At 42.8% G+C, this 23,302-nt stretch overlaps 4 protein-coding genes across 4 annotated transcripts in view; 1 reads left to right on the forward strand and 3 right to left on the reverse strand.

Moving 5' to 3' along the window:
* LOC134190264 (mitochondrial import inner membrane translocase subunit TIM16-like) overlaps window positions 1–2,106 on the reverse strand; it is a 7,945-nt gene extending 5,839 nt beyond the window's left edge. The window contains exons 1-2 of the mRNA XM_062658709.1: window positions 2,029–2,106; window positions 1,880–1,964 (exon numbers count right to left, since the gene is read on the reverse strand). Coding sequence (XP_062514693.1) covers window positions 1,880–1,964; window positions 2,029–2,037 — 94 coding nt within the window. The 5' untranslated portion in view covers window positions 2,038–2,106. The remainder of the gene's footprint in view (window positions 1–1,879; window positions 1,965–2,028) is intronic.
* Window positions 2,107–2,184: 78 nt separating this feature from the next.
* Window positions 2,185–5,361, forward strand: LOC134189810 (leucine-rich repeat-containing protein 59-like). Its single transcript, XM_062658194.1, has 6 exons — window positions 2,185–2,304; window positions 2,392–2,451; window positions 2,654–2,917; window positions 3,605–3,677; window positions 3,851–4,060; window positions 5,130–5,361. The coding sequence occupies exons 1-6, from the start codon at window positions 2,203–2,205 to the stop codon at window positions 5,267–5,269; spliced, it is 849 nt and encodes a 282-aa protein (XP_062514178.1). The 5' UTR covers window positions 2,185–2,202; the 3' UTR covers window positions 5,270–5,361.
* A 286-nt stretch (window positions 5,362–5,647) lies between these two features.
* LOC134190028 (uncharacterized) lies at window positions 5,648–15,700 on the reverse strand. Its single transcript, XM_062658439.1, has 8 exons — window positions 15,583–15,700; window positions 15,270–15,525; window positions 9,124–9,641; window positions 9,019–9,060; window positions 8,933–8,959; window positions 8,687–8,737; window positions 8,583–8,624; window positions 5,648–5,959 (listed from the first exon to the last, which is right to left on the reverse strand). Exons 1-8 carry the CDS (start codon window positions 15,658–15,660, stop codon window positions 5,903–5,905), a joined length of 1,071 nt encoding a protein of 356 aa, XP_062514423.1. The 5' UTR covers window positions 15,661–15,700; the 3' UTR covers window positions 5,648–5,902.
* Window positions 15,701–16,712: 1,012 nt separating this feature from the next.
* Window positions 16,713–23,229, reverse strand: LOC134189990 (uncharacterized). The gene is made up of 6 exons (XM_062658390.1): window positions 23,012–23,229; window positions 18,689–18,755; window positions 18,483–18,547; window positions 18,200–18,421; window positions 17,274–17,493; window positions 16,713–17,173 (listed from the first exon to the last, which is right to left on the reverse strand). Exons 1-6 carry the CDS (start codon window positions 23,225–23,227, stop codon window positions 16,926–16,928), a joined length of 1,038 nt encoding a protein of 345 aa, XP_062514374.1. The 5' UTR covers window positions 23,228–23,229; the 3' UTR covers window positions 16,713–16,925.
* Between the last annotated feature and the right edge of the window lie 73 nt (window positions 23,230–23,302).

The raw sequence follows: 23,302 nt of genomic DNA on the forward strand, positions 1-23,302 counted from the left end.
ACCACGTGTTCTCTCTGGCTCTGGCGTTTGTATAGAGCTTGCTTTGGACGTCCCACTAACAAGGACACTGTCTAACAGCTTCTATTAGAAGCTCTTCGGTCCTATCCATGACTTGTTCTCTACTTGAATTCCCACACTGCCACGCTACATCTCGTGGCCAATTACAATTAGACACGTTTGGTGATAGGAGAAGTATAAATGACATTTCCTGTTTGGTGTACGCGTTTCCGGTCAAGCGCACAGAAATAGAACTGATCCTATTGTCTCTCAGATGGCAGCATCCTTTGATGTCGGTGCACACTGTCGGATTGGATCGCAGTGCATGCATATTATGAACAGGCAAGCATCTATTGTGAACCAGCCTTTAGTGATATTAAGTAGATTTTCTGTAGTAGCGTTGATGTTTACAATAAATGTTCTTTGACAAACAGACAGACAAACAGACAGACAGACAGACAGACAAACAGACAGATCCAACAATAAAAGCAAACATTGTTGTGCTTGATTGAACATGTGGGGACACATTGAGCTTGATGTGACACTTGCTCACTCCTGGAGCCAGGACATTCTGCAAAGTGCAGCAAGAAGGAGAGAAGATATCAAACATACCAAAATATTCTAAATAGCAGTTGCCTGGAGGGTTCACTCCTACCCTTATTCCACTGTTTTTGAGCAGTTTGGTGGATGGGAAGAAGAACCATCACTGTTCCTCAATAAACTTTCCAAACTACTGCAAAGGGGAAATTTTCGCGTTTTCTCTCTCAGAGACCATTTCGCAGGGCAAAATTTTTGCAGTTTGGTGGTTAAAAACAAGTCACGTGATTGTATTACGTGTTGGTAGAAATCATGCTGCTGAAGTGGTTGAGGGATGAGGAGAAACGACCGTGTTTACCTCAACCCAATAACGTTCCCATCAGCAGTGAAGGCTGCAAATAACTGTGTGCAAAGTCACCTCCAGAGGAAACGGCATGCTCTAGCAGCACAAAATGTCAATAAATAGAGTATCATGTATACAGCCCCTCCCAGCACGACGAAATTGGCACGGCACACAACAGAGAACGGAGTTGCAAGAGCTGCTGGGCATTTCAGCAGTGTGTTGGGTCATCCCATCAATGAGAGTACATGTACAGTACAGTCAGGTCAATGAAGAAACGGTACATCTAGAAGATCCAGAAACGTATGACGAGTGAAGAGCTGCTTGCATCTTTGCCCCAAAAGAAGCGTGAACATCCGCTGACCACGTGTACATACCGCGGGATTACACCCATTTTTATTGACAAAAATTTTCGCGTGGGCTTAATTTTCATGGAAATTTACCAAACCGCAAAAATTCTACCCACTCAAAAATTCCCCCTTTACAGTATATAGAGATGAAGAAGGAAGAAACAATTCCTCAGATTATAAGACTCGTTGGAGAAGACGCTTGTCAGTACAAATTCAGTGTTGCAATGCCTCAGTGTCGGCTAGAAAGATGATCAGCGTAACATACGGACAGTAAGCTGGCCAGTGTCTAGATGTTGTTCAATTTTCAATTCAATAAACTAAGTTTCGGTTTGTAGGCTCCATAGGGGAGCCTTTTAATTTTATTTGTTATGTATTTGTGTAATCTGTAGCTATATTTGTGGCACTTATTGTTCATTAGCTGCTAGCTTTGATGTATAAAAATGTATATGAAGATCTGACAGACAGACAAACAAACAGAGAGACAGACAGAGAGACAGAGAGACAGAGAGACAAACAGACAGACAGACAGACAGACAGACAGACACACACACACACACACACACACACACACACACACACACACACACACACACACACACACAAATCACGTCACAAACGCCTTCTCAGGGCCTTGTTAGAGCGAACAAAGACTCACTACGAAATTCTTGTCTTAGCGCTTGCGCAAACGCACGACCGACTATCTGACTCCCTACCACCATAACCTGCACCAAGAAGCGTGGCTAAAAGCAAAGAGCAATTCATTAAACACGACAGATATAAAGAACAACTCAACGCGTTACTCACCAGGGCCATGACACACAGCGGCCACTGCCTGTTGACTCAGCGGTTAACGCGCGGTAGCTAATGTTGCTGCAAACATTGCCTAACGCGCGGTAGCTAATGGTGCTGCAAACATTGCCTAACGCGCGGTAGCTCCAAATATAGACATTTTAACGTGCGCTAGCACTGAATGCTACAATGGCTCAGAAGTTTACGAAAGAATTTATTCGAGAGCGCCTGGAGCACAACCAAGTCGACCTTGCAATGTGTCAGCTAACTACAGTTCCAGTTAGAGAGTTGGTAAGGACACGTGAGCTACACGAAATTGAAATTGTGTTGGTCTTTTGTGGATTGATGGTCTGATGGTAGATTGTGTATTTTGTGTAGGCTGCTTTTGCTCAAATCACGATTGTAGACTTGTCTTGCAACTTGCTGACGCAACTTCCGGTATGGAAATTGTGATTGATATTTATAGAAATTTTGAAATGTGAGATTTGTAATTACGTGGGGTGATGTTGATCCTTATTATTGACACTAATGGCACACGCACATTGTCACACGCGCACACACACACACACACACACACACACACACACACACACACACACACACAATGAAACAAACTTGTGATCAACTTTCTCTTTGTTAGGATAATTTTTGCACTCTCCGTCAGCTGGCACAACTAGATCTTGGAAAGAACAAACTCACATCGCTGCCTGATGCTTTTGGAAACCTCAGTCAACTACAGAAGTTGGATCTATATGGCAACCAACTGACGACTCTTCCTGTGACCTTTTCTCAGTTGAAGCAGTTAAAATGGTTGGATGTGAAGCATAACCCGCTGGAGGAAGAGATTCTGGAAGCTGCAGGGTCATGTGCGGATGATCGCGAATGCAGACAATGTGCAAAGGAGGTAGTGATTACGTCACAGACAGTATATATAGTCTGGCTATCATGAATGAGAATGTCCGACGGTGACTGACATTTGAAGACTTACTCATTCGTTTGCTCTCATATTGCTACACCTTCTGTCACTTGTATTGTTTGTCTTATAATGTGGACTTCCAAGTGTCAGTCGATGTTTGTGTTTGTCTGTCTGTCTGTCCGTCTTTCTCTCTGGTTGTCTGTCTGTCTGTCTGTCTGTCTGTCTGTCTATCCGTCTTCCTCTCTGGTTGTCTGTCTGTCTGTCTGTCTATCCGTCTTTCTCTCTGGTTGTCTGTCTGTCTGTCTGTCTTTCTCTCTGGTTGTCTGTCTGTCTGTCTGTCTGTCTGTCCGTTTTTCCCTCTGGTTGTCTGTCTGTGTGGTGGTCTGTCTCTCTGTCTGTCCGTCTGTCCATCCGTCTTTCTCTCTGGTTGTCTGTCTGTCAGTGTCTGTCAAATTCATATATTTTTAAACATTTCACTATAATACATTTTGTCCGTCAGCCTGTGTGTGTGTGTGTGTGTGTGTGTGTGTGTGTGTGTGTGTGTGTGTGTGTGTGTGTGTGTGTGTGTGTGTGTGTGTGTCTGTCTGTCTGTCTGTCTGTCTGCCTCTGTTTTTGTCTGTCTCCCGTGTTTACCTCTATGCCTCTCATAGTTCCTAGAAATAATTACCATTATAGGTCATAGCCCTGATGAAACAACGTTCTTCTGACATCGAGAGGAGAAGACAGGAGAGACTCAGAGCAGAACAAGGTATATACCCAATACTCAATGTATAGTCATGCTTTGCTTACATGTATATGGCAATCAGTCACAAGAGTAGCAATGCAACCTGTTGTCTGTAATGAGAGGGTTAGGTGGTTTCAGCATCACACGTGTCCGTTTCCCCAGTTCCTACTTGATATGATGTCCTCACTTGTATGCAGAGCAGAGAGTCGCAGTGCGAGCGGAAGAAGAACGAAAACAGGAGGAGATGAAGCTTCGTAAGGCACAAGAGAAGCAGAAACGAAGAGAACAATATATGGCACAACAAGCGGCTAAGGAGGCGACACAGCTTACCAGGAGACCACAGAAAGAAGGCACAAACAAGCAAGTAAAAGAAGTAGAAGAAAAACCGGATGTGAAGCAGCGAACGGGTGAGTCTAATAGTTTCAATGTTTGTAAAGCCTTCATCCCTCCCCCCCCCTCTATTCTCAATTCCTCGTATGCTTTCTCCCAACCCATTCACCTCCTTCCTGGCAAGCAAGAGTATGTGTTGCTGCCAGTGATGATTCTTCTGTCTGTGTGTGTGTGTGTGTGTGTCTGTCTGTCTGTCTGTCTGTGAGGATCCGTCTCAACTTCAAGCCTTTAAGGTGGATTCGATTCACATTGATCGATCGGTTGAATCCAATCATAAGAATAGTGGGCATTACCTTCACGTGCGCTATGAGTGTAGTCGGATCATCTAACCCTCCTCGTTCTTCTTTGTTTTTTCTCAATTTGAATTGCCTTACATCGTTGCGTCCACGCTTTCTACAAGCAAAGAAGCCATGCATACACATCGGTCATCCTATAACATATCAGTCACGTGATACCGAGGGGCAGAGATATCGTTTTCAAAGTGTAGTGTAGACGCTTGCTATGCTGTTCGGGATCCAGTTGCCAGTGTGGACAGGCCTTACATCTCTACTGCAGCTTGCTAGTCTGATACTAAATGTTACTACAAGACTGTTGACAGTTACAATGGCAACAAAGCCTAACTTGCCTCCACAGAATGTCCTTTAGCTCCAGGAGACCCCAAGACTTAAATCCCCCCTCTAACACTTTCTGCAATCGGTATGCGATAGGAATAAAATTGAATATAGATTTGAAGTCGATGCACCATGAGGCATTGCTGATGACTTGAGTTTCAGATGCAGTCATACTTAGTACGGCTTTCTCTCTATGTGGTACAGTCCATTGAGCTCTAGAAATTGGCATTTACAGACTAAAATATCAAAGAATCTGGAGTCTGTATTGACGTTGGCTAGAGACATTGAACACCTCACAGTGACACACAAACATGTGGCTCCACATGGGACAACCTGCAGCCCCATACTGATGCACATACGCAATAACATAGGCCCGCCTCTTGTAAAGCTCCTACATCGCTCCATTGGTCTCTCCCTATGTCATTCACCAATTGTCAATTACCCTAGCTAATCGGCTGTTTCACTGTTTGTTTAGGTATTTCAACGAGTTGTGCTCTGCTGATTGCATTGGTTTTCATCGTAGCTCTTATAGTCGGATTGTTCATCTATTGTCAAGATGGTAGTAACTGCAGAGGACTGAGTAGAAACGTAATGGCATTATTCCACAAGAACTGATCTACATTTGTGTGGACACAATCAGATGTTGTATTATCTGATTTAAGAGGGAAAAGAGACAGTGATCAGTGAAATGATGTGTTTGTGTATGCCGATAGTGCAGTGCAAGTTGGTAGATGGCAAGCATGTTGTGAGAAGTGAGCGATCTGTGTACTGTACTACTTATGGTGTGTGTGTGTGTGTGTGTGTGTGTGTGTGTGTGTGTGTGTGTGTGTGTGTGTGCGTGTCACTGTGTGTGTGTGTCACTGTGTGTGTGCGTGTCACTGTGTGTGTGCATGCGCAAGCGCATGCGTGCATGTATGTGTGTGTCAAATGACTGTCCAGATATTATCTAATCAACGTCTTTCCCACTGTCCACGGCAAGAATATCCGCAGTAGTGCAACTCGGAAACTCATTTAATTTATTGTAAAATATCAACTCGACAACTAGAACTGTCTTTCACCCATCTTCAAAAAAACAATACTACCCACTACTAAGTTCCCTACTTCAATCATATAGAAACACACAACACAACTTGAAACATGTACTTGTAGAAAACATTGGCAGCTTGTCTAAGCATATCACGGAGAGGTCAAGTAATGCAAAGGACATTATACACTTTCAATCCTCTGTACAGTCCAGCTGCTGGGTCATCAATGTCCATGAGGTCGTGGAGGCGGTTCTGGAGGCAACTGACTTGGATCGAGGTTCTAGAAATGAAAATGTTAATGTGCTACACATAACAACTGCTCCTGGTTTCAATGCATGTACACAGTAGAAGAACAAGGAAATTGCCATAATTCAATGTGACTGTCATTGAATGTTCTATCATCATCATCCAGGAGCGGTGGATCCGAGGGACAGGAGGGGCAGCTGTTCATCCAATATCGGGATTGGGGCGATGCATCACCCCTCAAATACTGGACGCTATGTAATGTTGTATTGGGACTTTGATTCAGTGAACGATGATCAAAGAAAATAATTTGGAAGTTTTGCTTGCAAGTAGAAATAATATTGGATGATGTTGCAGTTGACTCGCTTGATACACATTGTTGTGATCATTTGTGTGCATGCTGCTCTGGCTACTTCTGTCACAGATTAATCAATGACAAACCAAGCATATTCAGTTAAAATCAAAATGGCAGCAGTCTAGATCTGTTACGAAATCCCCTCCCCCTAATCCAAAGGAGCTTCCGTCGCACCTGTACATCTAATCATCGAGTCCTTCACAGAACTACGACATAACAAGGACATTGTCTAAGCAACTTGAAGTCAATACCCTACTACCGCTTCTGTTTTTTTTTTATTAATTCTCTGAGGCTCCCAAAATAATTTTGAATTTTTGTGAATCATAAATTTTTCTAGGTCTTGGGGTGTGTGATATAAGACTGTTCACACCAACATCTGGACTAACTATGATTAGGCTAACTATGATTAGGCTAACTATGATTAGGCCAACATTAACGCAAGTGTGTTCACACCGCTAACTATGATTAGTAAGTCACTTGGGCACTTGAGTGTAATTAGCCTCACAGTTTTCATCCATCATATCCGGCAAGAATTCGCGTGAATTGTCTTGACAAATCCATTGCTTTAGGTTTTGAAGAGGGAACATTTAGTTTGCTTTCTCTGACAGCTCTTTCAGGAAGTTATCACATCTACAGGCACGAACGTAGCATAATCTGCCTGTGCTTCCGTGTACGTCGCCATGTTGTTGTTGCGTTTGTATATGTTTAAACTTACAACACCACATCAGAAACATTGGTGGCATGCTCTTCTTGCATACTACCCCACATGCCAAAGTCACATGCAACCACTAACGCCACTAATGTGGTTGTAATACGAATACTACTCTTTATGGCATTAGAATGGCATTAGACTAATCATGATTAGGACGGGTGTGAACACACTCTTAGTCATTTTTCGATTTGGTTAGGCTCCTATTTGTTGCATGTCTGTTTCACATCACCCGGGCTCTCTCAAACTGACGCGGGCGGGCTGGCGGGCCATCGCCATTATCCATTATATACATGTGACACCGGAAGTCAGCGGGCACAGTATAAATAATAATATAACACAACATATCAGCATCCACGTCAACAGAGGTAATACAAGCTCTCGACATTATCATGCGAATGACAGCTAGAGTGACTCTAACAACTATTGGACGATCTGTGTTTGGTTCTGGTCCTCAAGTTTTTTTCTTGAAGATTTACAGTAAACAGTGTAGATAAGAAGAGCAGACATCGCGCAATTAAAAGAAATGAGACACGGAAGATGGTTCAGACGAATGCCATGTGCTCCGGTTGTATTGCATATGCGCATTACATGAATAATGGCATAATGGTGAAATCAGTGCGGCCCTGTCGTTCGGATGCGGACGGGTGATGTGAAAACGTAACAAATAGAGGCCTTATGTGTTTGGTTATTCTATCAAGCTGATTCAATTCGTTATAGCTAAACAGTTCTAGTTGATCTCTACACATATGCAGTGGTTCTCTGGCTCGTCTTCCTGTCAAATACAACATCAGAAAACAAAGTTCCGTTTTCATGATGCTCCAGAGCTGTTGACTTTCTTTGTCCAGTAACAACATCTACTAGTCTCATTAACAACGCTCAGCACAATACTGCAGTAAAAGTGTTTTGCCAGTTGACTCTCTACAGAAAAAAGGATATCGCATGGAATGTGGTACAGGCATTTAAGTTTGAAAGCGAAGTCGTAGTTCAGACTAACTTGAGAAGAGAAGTCGCTCGCTTCTTTGCTGAGTTGCCACCTTGAGCTGCAGACTCCTGTCTAGTGGCCATTCTTGACAAGGATCCATGCACACGCGCAAAGGCAAAAGCCCAGTCATACGTCAATTTTTGAGGTCAAAAACTATTTTATGGTATAATTTTTCGATGGTAAATTTCCATATAATTTATTGTCGCTACACTACTCCATACATACAAGAATTTCAAACTGCCTCTGGTCAACATGTATGTGCATAATAGCATTGCGGTCACAAGTGATCCATTGATCATATGCAACACACACACACACACACACACACACACACACACACACACACACACACACACACACACACACACACACACACACACACACACACACACAAACACACACAAGCACACATGCACACAAACACACACACACACACACACACACACACACGCACGCACGCATACAGACATGGTTGCGAAAGCGTTCAATCACAGTTGATTGACTTATGTGCCCTCCAAGCCAAATAGTAAAGAAACAAATATTATACACGGCAAGTAGTGAAAATAAAAATTAGCCTTACAATACATAACAATATGTTGATATTAACTTACCACATAGCCACGGACTGGTTTTGGCTCGTCACCATATGACGGCTGTAACAAGACAACAAAACACATACAAAGTATACTACCAACCATGCATGTATAAGTCTCACCCCCCACTGAAGTGATGCTCGACTATCGGGTCTGTAATGCATATCTGACATCTGTCACAGATGACACCATTCAGAGTGCACAACGATAACGTGCGTACAAAAATTACACAGACACAGACACAGACACAGACACAGACACACACACACACACACACACACACACACACACACACACACACACACACACACACACACACACACACACACACACACACACAGACACAGACACACACGCACACAACTTACAAAAGGCGATGTAGGACTGTTCATTTTCTATACAAAAAAACCTCATCACACTCTTGTCATTTGACGACAAACACATAGCACCTTACCACATAACCAGTACTGTTAGACTGTTGTTTGGCAAGTTGCTCCTACAAAGACAAACACAAGTATCAATTCACTGTAGACAAACAACAATCAAACATTCTCCCCACCCTCTGAAATGATACATAATTCTCATCAAGTTGTGCGAGTCGTTCAAGTTGTTCTCGCGTATAGGAAGCAGGAGGAGTGAAGGTCCGGCCTAACGGCGTCGGAACACCATGAAACGGAGAGGGAGCAAGTTGAGACGACGAAGCCGGATTAGTAAACAACTGTGCATCTGTGTTTATGTAGTCATGATGTGGTGCTCTCCGTCCAGGCAATGTCATCGACTTTCCTTGTACTGGCATAGGGTATCCACTTCCATGAGGCATACTACTGGGCAACGCCGGTCTCAAGTCTTCGTTAGGAGGAACCATAGGCAACGGACGATTTACCATAGAACGAGGGTCCGTGCCATGAAAACTCTGACTATGTATTTGTTGAGTATCAGTTGACAGTGCAGGATGGGCTAGATTTATTCCAGAAACAGGTAGACGAGCCGGTGGACGGACTTCTTGGTCTGGAGTCGATTCTTTCGGAAGAGTATCTAACGGGCGAGGTTGCACAGGAGGAGGCTCACCTTTGGCAACTAAAACAAACATCATATCAACAACGGTACTCAAAACGACTTACAAAACAACAAGATTTAGAACTACAGAAAAACATGAAGATAACCAAGTTACGATCATTGTATAGTCAGTGTTCAAAATTACGGTCGCCAATTCGTCAATGACGACTAAAACTTTCCCGTGGCCACAGACGTAGCGTGGCATGGGCTAGACCGGGCTATAGCCCCATCATCTGTAAGCGTAGCCATAAAAATTGTAGATTGTAAATACGTGTAAGGACCAAAACTGTATATACCCTAAAAGAAGAAATTTGTGCGGCAGAAAAATTTGTGCAATTTTATGCAATCACAAGCCCATCGCACAAAACAAATTCCACATATATTTTTCTCTTGCACATGATCTTATTGTGCATGGCCTTATTGTCGCACAAATTAATTCCGCACAAGTAGTGATGTTTCTAGAAAAAGGACAATTTTTTCTCCCGCACAAATTTCTCCTTTCAGGGTAGTATATACATCACCCTTTTTCCAGTCCGGATCCGCCACTGATTCTACCTTATCAGTCAATTAGAAGCCAATAAAAGTGGGCGTGTCTATAAAAGTAGGCGTGCCCCATAGCATCCAGAAGTTTAGCCCCCATTTTTAGAGGTCACACTACCCTTCTGCCATGGCGACCGAACATCTCAACGCTAGTCACCAAGTTCGGTAAAGTCTGCTACGTATGGGGAGCTTGCAGTCTGTGAGAGTCAAATCATGCTTGTGTAGCTAATTGATAATGTTTACTGTTATGTGGCAACTTTGGTTACACTGTGTGTATTGTAATGTGACACTCTAGGGGACAGAATGTAATCAGAACATGTGTATTGTGTAAGGCAACTGGTTGGCTTGAATTATCGTTCGTTTTGAGCATTCAAAGTGGAGGTGTGAGCATGTAAATCTTACTTCATATTTTGGCATGCAGTCGCAGTTCTCTCGCTCTTAGTTCTACACCATGCAGCTACAATAAACTGAATGGTTAAAGTATAGTCTAGTAATTACAGCAGATTCTGTTAAACACATAGCTTGCTTGTTTATTAATAAATATATAAATAAATAATTGATTAAAGGAAGAAGGGTGTAGCTATCATAGTTTGACAACGAAATGGTATCTATAACGTATCCACGACCTCTCAAAAAACATCCAAAATAAATTAATACTAGTAATCGAAGCTGTGTTTACACCCTCGCTTCCACAGCTAGGAGCTTTCTAGACACCAAGTACAGTAGAGCTAATTGTCACGAAGAATTACAAATCTAGATGCTATTTTCTTTCTATACGTGTTACCTGTAAAATGTAGCGAGTACCTTTTTGCATGACCACAAAGTCCATAAATAGCATGTAGTCGTCGAAGTAGAGTCATTGTATACGGGACATGAAATCTCCCCGGTTACATAATGTCAGATTTCCGTATAAATATCGTAAAACCAAGAGAGCAATCGATTTTGGGTCAGCAGTTGTAGACAGGCGAGTTGTTGTTTATTTCCGACAAGTCCTAACAATCGCAAACATGAATTACACTGTTCTGGTAATAAAACTCTCTCAAGAAAGTTTCGCGCGTAGGATTGACTGTTCTACCCATTGTCTTTGGTTGCCACGTACAACATAAAGGAATTATGTTTCGTGATTGGGCCACACAAAGGAGGCGTGGCACATTCCCGCAGCATGACAGACATAGTCAGCCAGCTAGCCAGCCAGCCAGCCAGCCAGTCACATAGCCCCAGACGGAAGTCGATTCAGCCCTATACATTTAGAGTACGCTACTCGCCAAGTCTCGTGACTTTTACAAAGTCCCTTTTCTTATAGGCTTATAGCTGAATTAATTTATGCACACGTTGGAACTCCAAGGCTTTATACCTTGGCAAGTAACAAACTTGCGAATTTTGAACACTAACAGTTTTAGTACTATAACACATGTTTGCCATCCGTGTGATGTCTCTTCTCACGAGTGACCTCGTACAACTACCTCGTAAGTGCACGTTGCACCTAGAAATACCGTATTTCCACGAAGTGCTCTGCACTTAAATAATGCCCCACGGTGAGCCTATACGAAATACTAATGCCCCATGCTCTATTAGTGCTCCACTGGGGATGTATTCAAACCCAGTTATAAGCACCAGCATCTGTTAATGTGTATGTTTGAGATGAAATGAACACCCAGATAGAACCACTGAGTGAAAATGAGGATTAAACGAATGCAACAGACCAGGGATACAACTCAAGTGAAAGCGGAAGTATCGAGGGGGTAACCCTATAACTGTAAGATTAGATTAGGTAGTTTGTTTGTGTGGTATAGTACCTGACGTATCAACTAGCCATTCCTACATGGCATGGAAACAGACACATTTGGCAAAGTGTAAGTCAATGCTACATGCCATGCGTGCTGTGAAGGCCTAAAACGGTCCCTTAAATTGGGCCTCGTTACGACGCCATGTTGCCTCCGTTATCCATCCAAATGTTTGATAGTCAAAAGAACAACTAGACAATACACGTGAAGTGAGATACAACCGTTTCTACCACAACATACTGCAAAAATGCCCAAATCTTGTCGTTGATTCGTTTTGTATTGACACAACGCACTCTTACTGTTAAAATATATTAATATATACGCAAAAATCTTGCATACTGTAAACCAAATAATTTTAAGTGCCGATTCATTTTCAGTAATTTCGGTATGACTTACGAGGTACGGAAAATAAATCTCTACCTACATTTTGCGCAAGAAGCCAGCAGCAATGTCCGGAAACATAGTATCGTTGTGTATGGGACATGATGTCCTAACTTGATGAAAAGTGCCTCGAGGCTGCTTACAGCCCATGCAAGTCAGTGTACCTCGCCATACTTGCACGCAGTTCAGAGCAGTATTGCCGATACTGCAAACGAATTCTTTTGCTCTTGCTTGTGGCAGTCTCACACGTAGAAGCATCGATCTCTGCATTTGCTGAGGTGCATGTCAGTTTCCGTCTCCTCAACGTTGGGGTCTGGAAGGCTGGCAGTTCTTGGTATTAATAATAACTCAACTCTTAGAGTTGGATTTGCCTTCCCTAGCCATTTCAGAAGGTTTGTCATCCCCGCACACTTGCTACAACACACGTGTGTAATACGTAGTAGCATGCACACTAACCTCAAACTTGTGATGCCTGCAATTATCTACTAGTGTACAAGTAGTACAGGAACTGGTGTGCTGTACACACCAACTGTGCTGAGTACAATTGCGCGCGTAATGTCTACTTGCTGTCAACTACTAAGATGTTCTGTGCATCCACACAGGAGTTTCAAGCATTCAACGACTTCGACATACCAAAAATTGATTGCTACCAAAATGAAACATTCAGGAGGTGCCGAAATTTTTATGCTACATGTACCAAAAATTTCTTGGTTTATAGTACTAAAAGAGACTTTACAACTGGAAGTAAATTATATGCAATGTTGTTGGTCAATCCTGTAACGTCGTACATATGTAATGCATAATGTATACATTGCATGCATTACATTATGTATTATATTATGTATCATGTATATATTATAATACATCACATTATGTATGCATATGTACAGTATGCATACATAATGCATTAATGCATACATTGCAAACGGCACAAAGTGTTAGAACATAGGCCACAATAAAACTACTTGTTTGACAGGAGTTGTATGCTCAAAAATCTGTAAGCACGTTTTATATTTTATCATTAATATCAATTTTAATGCACAGAAATGTAGCCTCGGTATTCCAGACTGCTTTCTGCATGTGATGGGAGGAGAGAGTGGGAGGAGAGAAGAAAGCAGTCTGGGGACAGCTCTATTGTAATTGACTTCGAAAATAGGTGGTGTTCATCTTAATCGATAATTACCCGCATTCATTAGGAACAGTAACAAGCACCAGATGGCTCATGGGATATTGCCAGAAGCTGTTCGCTGCCAGCCGACTACAAACGAACGGGAGAACGTAGAAAATGAGTGACTTTACTGAATCCGGTAGAGAAGGCAAAGACGTCGTGACCTCGTACTACAGCACTGATTGGCTGTTTTTAGCGGTGGTTTTGATTGAAGCGGATGTTTCTGAACTTGAGCAGTCGCGCCTCTTCCGAAGTCACTTACAATAAAGCTGTCCCCAGACTGCTTTCTTCTTTCCTCCCACCCTTTCCTCCCATCACGTGCTGAAAGCAGTCGGGAATACCAAGGCTACAGAAATGTAACCATGTACCTCATTTAGAACAACCAGCATTCCTCAAAGTCGTACGTATGCAAACAAACTTAGTAGAGTTCAAGTATACAACATGATGTATTACAACAAAGTTCAAATGCACAAGTTTTAAACTTAGAATTTAATCTAATTAAAAACATCTCCACCATCAAAAATTTAATGTTTCATTTTAAATAATATAAATATCATCTATCATAGAGGGGCATATAAATGCACAATAAATTTTCCATCACACTGCTACACAGTGGCCACAATTTCTATAACAGTAAACGACTACACAGAACATACCGTAACTCCAGAAATTTTCATACTCATGATTTTTTTGTATTTTTGTACAGATACCTGGTTGTACTAAAATAACATGAATACTAAAATTTATAAATAGATGCACTTGAATTCGGCTACAGTACAGTACAGTAGAACCTCGCTAATCCAAACAGCTCTGTACCACTGTCAGCACGGATTAGTGAATTGTTCGGATTAACGAACAATGCCGTTTCTAGGTCTTCGAAAGAACAAGACTTCATAGTTGTTTATCGTTTTGTGCCCAATTCAGTGATCTTTTTCTTGAACTGGCGTAGCTCGGGCTCTTTTTTCTTCAAATCAGAAATAGTGCTACGTCCGACACCATAGCGCTCGCACAGAACAGAATAGGAACAAGTCGGCAGGTCGTCCAGTGGAGAAATCTTAGCTTCTATTGTCAATGTTTTGTGACGACACTTGGGTTTCTTGGTGTTATGTTGACTAGTCGACATTGATTCTCTCTATTACGTGCCGTAATGACCCGGATCTGCTTGCCTCGAAATTCCGAACCTGATCTGGACCCGCGAGGCAGGGTGCCAAGACCATTCGAATTAGCGAGGGTTCGGATTAGCGAGGTTCTACTGTACTGATGTCCCATATGAAAACAACATGTGTACGAACTACTTCATGGGCAGAAGTACTTTATGAGTATGAAGCTTTCTGGATTTACAATACCCTATAGTATGGTTTTAACTTTAACTTAAACAATTATTCTGTTTTGTTAGAGCCTCTCAATAAGCTCTTCAACCACATAACACCTACAATTATCATAGAGTGTCAATGAATAATTCAACAAAATCCCAGCACAGTCTCACAGAACAAAAACAGATACCCAAAACCGAGTACAGACGACGGCATTTACAGACAAACAAAGTTATAACCAACAAATTACAGCAAACATTACACAATGTAGCAAACATCGCACAATGTAGACAATGTAGCAAACATCACACAATGTAGCAAACATCACACAATGTAGACAATGTAGCAAACATCACACAGTGTAGCAAACATCACACAATGTAGCAAACATCACACAATGTAGCAAACATCACACAATGTAGCAAACATCGCACAATGTAGCAAACATCACTTTTCCGCCTACCGCGTACAAGACGCTCTATTGCGTCCGCCCAGGCCTGCATGTCGTCGCAGTTGTCGGCGAGGAAGAGCCAGTTGCGTTCTTCCGTGCTCATGAAGAGGGCAGCGTCGCCGTCGCGCGTCAGACCATCTTTCCGGTAGTTCGACTCGACGCCAGTACACGTCGCCAGATTGATTTCGTTAATTGCGTCGCCGTCTTTCTGCCTGTAGTACGCGAGATGGCATGACTCCCACAGCACGAACCATCTTTTCTTGAAATCCTGCGAGATGAGCATGTCATGTCTGGTGTTCGTATGTCGTGTCTTGCATGGTCTCACCCTACGGCTTGGTCCTTTCGATAGAGGAGGCAGCTTCTTGAGATAGCCCTCCTTCACACGGTCGCCCCTTGTGCTCATACCCGATGGCGCTGAAAGGCACGACGCCTGTTGAAGTGAGTCCCGGATGTTCTGTTGAATGTGTGTGTGTGTGTGTGTGTGTGTGTGTGTGTGTGTGTGTGTGTGTGTGTGTGTGTGTGTGTGTGTGTGTGTCTGTGTCTGTGTCTGTGTCTGTGTCTGTGTGTGTGTGTGCGTGTGCGTGTGCGTGTGCGCGTGTGCGTGTGTGTGTGTGTGTGTGTGTGTGTGTGTGTGTGTGTGTGTGTGTGTGTGAGTGTGTGTGTGTGTGTGTGTGTGTGTGTGTCGTTGTTTGTTTGTGTGTGAACGGCTGAATGAACACAATCTAGCAGGCGAAACTGTCGACATGCAGACTAGGCTCCACTGCATTACTGAATTGAATTCTAAATTATAAAGGGTTTCCAAAATAAAGCAGCAGCAAGACAGTGAAGTCTGTCTAGACGGTAACTGCAAATGAAAAAATGTATTGATGATATTGTCATTATCTATAGCTAGTGATGGGTTTCCAAAAAAAGACTTGGCCCCATGTGCTTTCCGATCTAGATTACTAGACAGCCTAAGCAGTAAGGTCACGTGTATTTTTGAGAGCTTCCGCATCATAAGCGACAGAAACGAGCAAGCGCCAACTGCCTCTACATCTTAACCTGAGAGACGATGAATAAATTGTCTCGAAGAAAATCTAAACAATCGTTTCGTTTGCATTATATGACGTGATTTACAGTCTCTAATTAGGTAAGTAAACAAGTGCCAAGTCGTCACACATATGGGCCAGTAATAATGGCGCATGGCTGTACAGTACTACATGTTAGAAATTGATCGACTTGTCAGTAAACCCTTTAGTGTATTAGACCCTGTCTGATGGACGGCAACGCATAGGAAGCCAGATACAGTGGTGCTTCAATTACAGAATTCCTGGTACCTGGTAATTATGCCTTTTTAGCTATTGGTAAAACAACTGCCTCATCTGTCCTTCCTGGAATGTACAGTTCACTTAGGAAAGTGGAATAAGCCGAGAAACCTGTTCCAGTTCCATGAATATCTTTACAGTTTACAGCTGTTCCAAATAGAACACTGAAAAGAATGTATATGCTCTCTAGATAATACATGACTGAAGACTTGCAAGGAGCTGATAGAGGTCACAGTTAGAGGTATTTATACACACTAAACGTTTTACTGACGTCACTCTGTGACCATTGGTCCACATGCACTAAAAGTGTTTCTATGCCTTTAATAAACGTAGCGTCAATTGCAGTTTCAGAGAATAATAAGTATTACAAAGAACTAAGAGGTGGATTAGAGAACAAATACTGAGACACAATCCATTCGCTTCCATTCAAAAATCCAAAAGCCTCTGATGAGTATAAGAAAAACATCCGCCAATCAAATACACTCGACTCCGCTTTCTGCACACCATAAGCCCTCCGCAGTATTTCCTTCACTTTCTGTTGCTTCAAATCCAAAATGCTCAGCCAAGCATCCAGCGTCTTTTGGTAGTGCACACCATTTATACGCCAATGATCTATCATAGTTTAAATAATTATCAATTAATATCAACCACATTCACTAATACTAAAAACTAGATTATTATGCCAAGTTACATGCAAGTCCTTGTTACTTGCCTGCCAGTTTCAAGTTGTCTTGGAAGTACAGCAGCAGGTCGTCTGATGGCATCGTGCCACCAGTAAAGAAGTGCTCACTCATCCACTCAGAATCAGATCCCTGCTTGATGTTAAATTCGTAAGCAAATTCGCGGTGGCACAGAATTTGAACAAACAGCATTCCATGCGGTTTCAGCCACATTGAAATTCTTTTCATCAGAACTTGGTAGTTCTTCATGTGCTAGAACCAGAAAAACAATGACACTACGTTATGGCAAGCACCTTACATAATGTAATGCAGGCAATGTAGTAGTACTAAACCAATATGAAAATAATTTTTTTAGTATTGTAGCTGAATGGAGCACGAGAAGCCGATCACCCTCACAGAAAATTTTTGGGCACGATCTAGACTAAGTGTTGGTATTTAAATGTTTTAGTTTTTGAACCAGGTATGGAAAATATAAAACAAGTAGTCGAAAGTATGTCTTGCTTTCCCAGACCTCACACTGTAGCTCTGCCACTGATACCAATGTCATGTCACTTACAACAATCACGTCATCTCATTCAACTGTAAGCTTGCATATTACTGTGCACTGATATTGCAGATTGTTTACTTGAGCACATGCATTGGTGAGCACGTGTCTAGTGCGAACGGTCAATACAAACTATGTGACAAGGTTCAGTACTGTAACAACCGATATGTAAATCATCAATATTAATTAATACAAACAAAGGGACATTGGGTCATCACCTAATAGTAAACTGCTATACAGTCATTGCAGCTCCAGTTAGTCAATTTATTTTAGGTCAACTAAATTAACCAACGCTAATAAGATAAAACCAACTCTACACACAACCTACAGCCACATACACAGAGGATCCAACTACCACCAGTATTACCCATTTTTCTTCTACATAGTCACCTTCAGTAGTGCCACCACACTCACCTCAAACATCTCGATTGAAACAACTCTGTCATATTTCCGTGTTGCCTCAAACACGTTTGCATCCCTGGTGATCGCCTCGATTCGATTCATGATACCTCGTCTGAGCGCTTCCCGCATGATATGCTCACATTGAGTCTTGGAGTTTGAAACACACGTCACACTGCATCGCGGATAATGCTCTAATATCCAGAATGCTGTAGAACCCCATCCACACCCTAAATCCTATTGTTAGTTAGCAATGAGTATAATAATGATTCTCTACTGGAGGCAGACAATGTTTTACAAGAATGTCTTGACCGTCTTTGATCTGTGCTCGTTTACATGTCATTTGTAGCATGGAATCTTCGGCTACATTCAAACATGATAAACTACAGTAATACTAAGATTATTTATGTTAACACACACAACTTTATAAGCAACACATACGATTCTGTCAAGTTTATTTCCATATAAAGTATTATAACTTATTACTACTACAAAAGACCTTACCACTATCCAAACTATAGACATGTTCTGGCCAGTAACAACAGCTGTACTTCATTCGCTTGCCGAGAACCTACAAAATAACAGAACTTAGAAAACATTTAAATATCACTTTCTAGCACTAAAGCACTGTCCAAAGTATTCTTGCCAACATCTTCTTGTTTTGGAATTTACTGATGAAGTGTTAGTAGCCACTTATTATCTATACTTGTAAGCCGCACACTATGTTACATACCGTATTTCTTCAAATAGTGGCTGAGGCCTCTATTTTTAATACGGTTACGGAACTGCGGCCTCTAAACGAGGGTGGCTTGTATTCGAGGACGGCCTCTTTTATGTCTCTACTGACAGTCTCGCAAAGCCAGACCCCTTTCCACCGCATCCTACTTCGTGGCGAAAGAATGGCGGAAAGGGTCTAGCTACGTGAGACTACACACCTGACACGTTGGTACTTAAACGTCACAATCGATTGTGTTGACATAATTGGACACTTTAAAGGTGCTAACCGCGACAGGTTTAGCTGTGAAAACCACAACTATTATGTTATAAATTGATACACGAGTGCACGTAATAGGATGAGACTGATGCAGAAGCATCAAAAGCATGTGATATGGGCATGGTAAGTAACTTTGCTGCAGACTACTGCAGCATCAATTCGAGGGCGGCCTCTATTTTCAACAACTTTCTTCAGCTGCAACTTTTATTCGAGGGCGGCCACTATTCGAAGAAATACAGTATTCATGACTGTCACTATTTCCATCTCGGTACTATCAACAGACCCCAACTCATGTCAAGTCCCATTTCTCATAATTAGTATTACAATGTGTAAATTGACTGTTTGAGTCTAGCTGACTAGATATAGCCAAATGTAGACATTAGGTATCAACTAGTTTCAGTCTATGAGTAGTATTGGTCATCACCTGCAATATCATATTTATTGCAATAGCCGCAGGCGAATGGTGAGAAGATAAGATATATGATATTTGCTCTGGAACAAGGGTGACAACCAACATACTGGCATGTGGGCCCCTACCCAATAAGTGTTTAAGGAGACTGTCATGTAGTCAGCTTTCCCGGTTTGGCGACAGCTTCAATTTAGTCAGAGATAGCCTACTTTTGTTTGCTGTGCTTGACTGACTAAAACAGTATGCCTACTTCTCATTTGACTTGTTAGCTTGTTTGTGAAATTGCTCTGGTTTTGATATCAATATCACAATCAGTCCCAACCCATGCATGCAGTGCGAGCATGCTATAAGTGTGGGAGCAGGCAACACCTACGTATGTCTAAACTATGAGGGCACTGGGCCGAATGGGCACTGGTCTACGAAGAGCTCATTGGGTAGAGGACACATGCAAGTAACTACTTATTGGATATCACCCTTATACTAGTCTTGCGTAGCCTGACCCTACTGCCATGTGGCATACTTCTGGGTGAGAAATATGATGCGGCAGTAGAGTCTGGCTAGGCAAGACTACCTTCTTATCCAGAGCCATAGAGATATTGACCATACAGTGGATAACTATGGCTCTGTTCCTACCAATAGCCAGAGCAACTACACGTACATTCAATACTGTAGTATGCTGTAAAGTTGAGGGTTGCTCAGTATTATCAAAGTGTGCCGAGTGCATGCTAGGGGGTTTGATCAGCAAGAAATCGCATCATCCCGAGAGAACTCCGGAAGACGACAACAGCCTCACTGTCGAGCTCCATCTATTCAGTGTGTGCGAGCTAAATTCAATGGTGCTGCAACTCAGTGTTTTGGGAGACTCTCTTACACAGATACACACACAGATACACACACAGATACACACACACACACACACACACACACACACACACACACACACACACACACACACACACACACACACACACACACACACACACACACAGATACACACACACACACACACACACACACACACACACACACACACACACACACACACACACACACACACACACACACACACACACACACACACACACACACACACACACACACACACACACACACACACACACACACACACACACACACACACACACACACACACACACACACACACACACACACACACACACACACACACACACACACACACACACACACACACACACACACACACACACACACACACACACACACACACACACACACACACACACACACACACACACACACACACACACACACACACACACACACACACACACACACACACACACACACACACACACACACACACACACACACACACACACACACACACACACACACACACACACACACACACACACACACACACACACACACACACACACACACACACACACACACACACACACACACACACACACACACACACACACACACACACACACACACACACACACACACACACACACACACACACACACACACACACACACACACACACACACACACACACACACACACACACACACACACACACACACACACACACACACACACACACACACACACACACACACACACACACACACACACACACACACACACACACACACACACACACACACACACACACACACACACACACACACACACACACACACACACACACACACACACACACACACACACACACACACACACACACACACACACACACACACACACACACACACACACACACACACACACACACACACACACACACACACACACACACACACACACACACACACACACACACACACACACACACACACAAACACACACACACACCGTCCGTTTGCTGCTTGTGCTCCATGATTACCATGAGGGTACAGAAGATGCAGGCCAAAACATCAAGTCTACAATAGAAGCTCGAGGTCTGTCTCGACAAAAATGCTGGTGATTATAAAGACCTTGTTGTTTGAAAGTCTGATGACAAAACTGACATGAAATCCTTGAGGCGGTAGAATGGCAATGTTGGTGACTAATCAAACCTGCTAAATGCCTGAAATGAGCAGCCACGGCGAGTACAGTGCAGAAGACTCACAGTTTTTATGAGTCGTACGCCGTCATTTTCTGTCATCCCTGAGGCTCTTCTCTGTCTTCTGCTTCCTTGTTAAAATGCTCTGTACTACGTTTGATGATGGAGCACTAAGAATTGCACTCTTCAGCTTTCTCCCTCCAGGATTCCAACAGGTTACACTGTTTGAGGTCACCAGATACAACATCATTCCAACGATGCTTCTGTCCACCAACATTGCGTTTGCAACCAACAGCAGCAGCCACAAGAAGCTGCTTGGGTAAGCAACCATTGGGCATCCTTGAGAGATGTCCAAGAAAACGAAGCCGACATTGTAAAAGAATTGATGAGATCCTTTGCTGTTTAGCCATCTTGCGTATCGTAGTGTGACGCTTCTGCTCCCTGACCAAGATCCCCAATATAATTTGAAGGCAAAAAATCAAAAAGGACTCAAGACAACTCTCAAGGAGGACGGTGCACTAGAGACCATACAGCAAGGTTAGAAGCATCATACTGTTCAAAAGACAAACCTTGGTACTGGTCTTGATCTTACATTGATACCACAAGATCCGAGAGAGTGACTGGAAGGCACGTGAGGCTTTGCAGCTTCTAGAATTAATCTCTGTGTCCAATCCACAATCATTTTGAACAATGCTGCCCAAGTACTGGAAATGAGAGACCACTTCAATAGGGTCATCTCCTGGCACAAGGTGGATCGGTCAGGAGTTTGAAATTGTGAGCACTCAGATGGTAGAACTGCTAAAGTTTGTCTTTTTGCAACTAATTTTTTCTTACAGTTTGATAGGGAATCCAGCATTGTGGTGAGGTAGAGCCAATTGTCAGAGAAAAGGGCCATATCGTCGGCATACTCCAGATCATGTCGTGCAACCTCCTCAAGGTGATTCTCGGTTCCTGAACTACGGCCCTGCAAATAGCATGGTTTTGTTGCAGTTGGAGTAGCATCCCAACATGCGCCATGCACATCTCATGTGGGTGTTCAGAAAAACTCAGCTTTCAAAACCAAGAAGGTAACGTCTACACACACACACACACACACACACACACACACACACACACACACACACACACACACACACACACACACACACACACACACACACACACACACACACACACACACTGTCACAGGCAGACAGACAGACGGGCAGTTCTTCTTTATATATAGATAACCTATATAAAGCAACGTTTATGAATTCGGGAATCGGGCAGTCCGTGGTGACGTTACGCATTTAGCGTGCGCTAGACCACCACTCAAAAGTTCCTTCTACTACAGTGCTACCAGATAGACAACAAACATTTACTCACCAGTTTGAAGAAATCCGTAGGAACTTCGTAGTGTTGTTCATTTGCTTTCTCCGTATAAACTGCAACTCGTGATCGTTTCAGCTTCTCCACCAAACGACGCTTATACTCCATCGTCTTCTCAACATCTCCAGCGCAGCGCAATTTTTCCAACCAGTACTTAAGACTTCCGCGGACGGACTCCCTAAGCTGCTCGTCGCTTGTACCGAGAGCCGCCATTAACAAACATACGGGAAACCTTAGTACAGATCTACTCGCGTTAGGCCTGGTTCACAATAGTCGTCTCGCGTCAAA

The sequence above is a fragment of the Corticium candelabrum genome, chromosome 14 (genome assembly GCF_963422355.1).
Source record: "Corticium candelabrum chromosome 14, ooCorCand1.1, whole genome shotgun sequence".
Taxonomy (NCBI): Eukaryota; Metazoa; Porifera; class Homoscleromorpha; order Homosclerophorida; family Plakinidae; genus Corticium; species Corticium candelabrum.

Excerpts from the sequence above, each read along its gene's own strand:
- LOC134189810 (XM_062658194.1), top strand. The coding sequence starts at position 2,203 with ATGGCTCAGAAGTTTACGAAAGAATTTATTCGAGAGCGCCTGGAGCAC. Across the intron at positions 2,305-2,391 it reads CAGTTCCAGTTAGAGAGTTG|GCTGCTTTTGCTCAAATCAC; the intron begins GTAAGGACACGT and ends TATTTTGTGTAG. Across the intron at positions 3,678-3,850 it reads GAGACTCAGAGCAGAACAAG|AGCAGAGAGTCGCAGTGCGA; the intron begins GTATATACCCAA and ends ACTTGTATGCAG.
- LOC134190028 (XM_062658439.1), bottom strand. The coding sequence starts at position 15,660 with ATGAGCACAAGGGGCGACCGTGTGAAGGAGGGCTATCTCAAGAAGCTG. Across the intron at positions 15,526-15,582 it reads CGAAAGGACCAAGCCGTAGG|GATTTCAAGAAAAGATGGTT; the intron begins GTGAGACCATGC and ends CTCATCTCGCAG. Across the intron at positions 9,061-9,123 it reads ATTATGTATCATTTCAGAGG|GAGCAACTTGCCAAACAACA; the intron begins GTGGGGAGAATG and ends TTGTCTTTGTAG.
- LOC134189990 (XM_062658390.1), bottom strand. The coding sequence starts at position 23,227 with ATGGCGGCTCTCGGTACAAGCGACGAGCAGCTTAGGGAGTCCGTCCGC. Across the intron at positions 18,548-18,688 it reads TGTCTATAGTTTGGATAGTG|CCGAAGATTCCATGCTACAA; the intron begins GTAAGGTCTTTT and ends GTTTGAATGTAG. Across the intron at positions 17,174-17,273 it reads AGACAACTTGAAACTGGCAG|ATCATTGGCGTATAAATGGT; the intron begins GCAAGTAACAAG and ends AAACTATGATAG.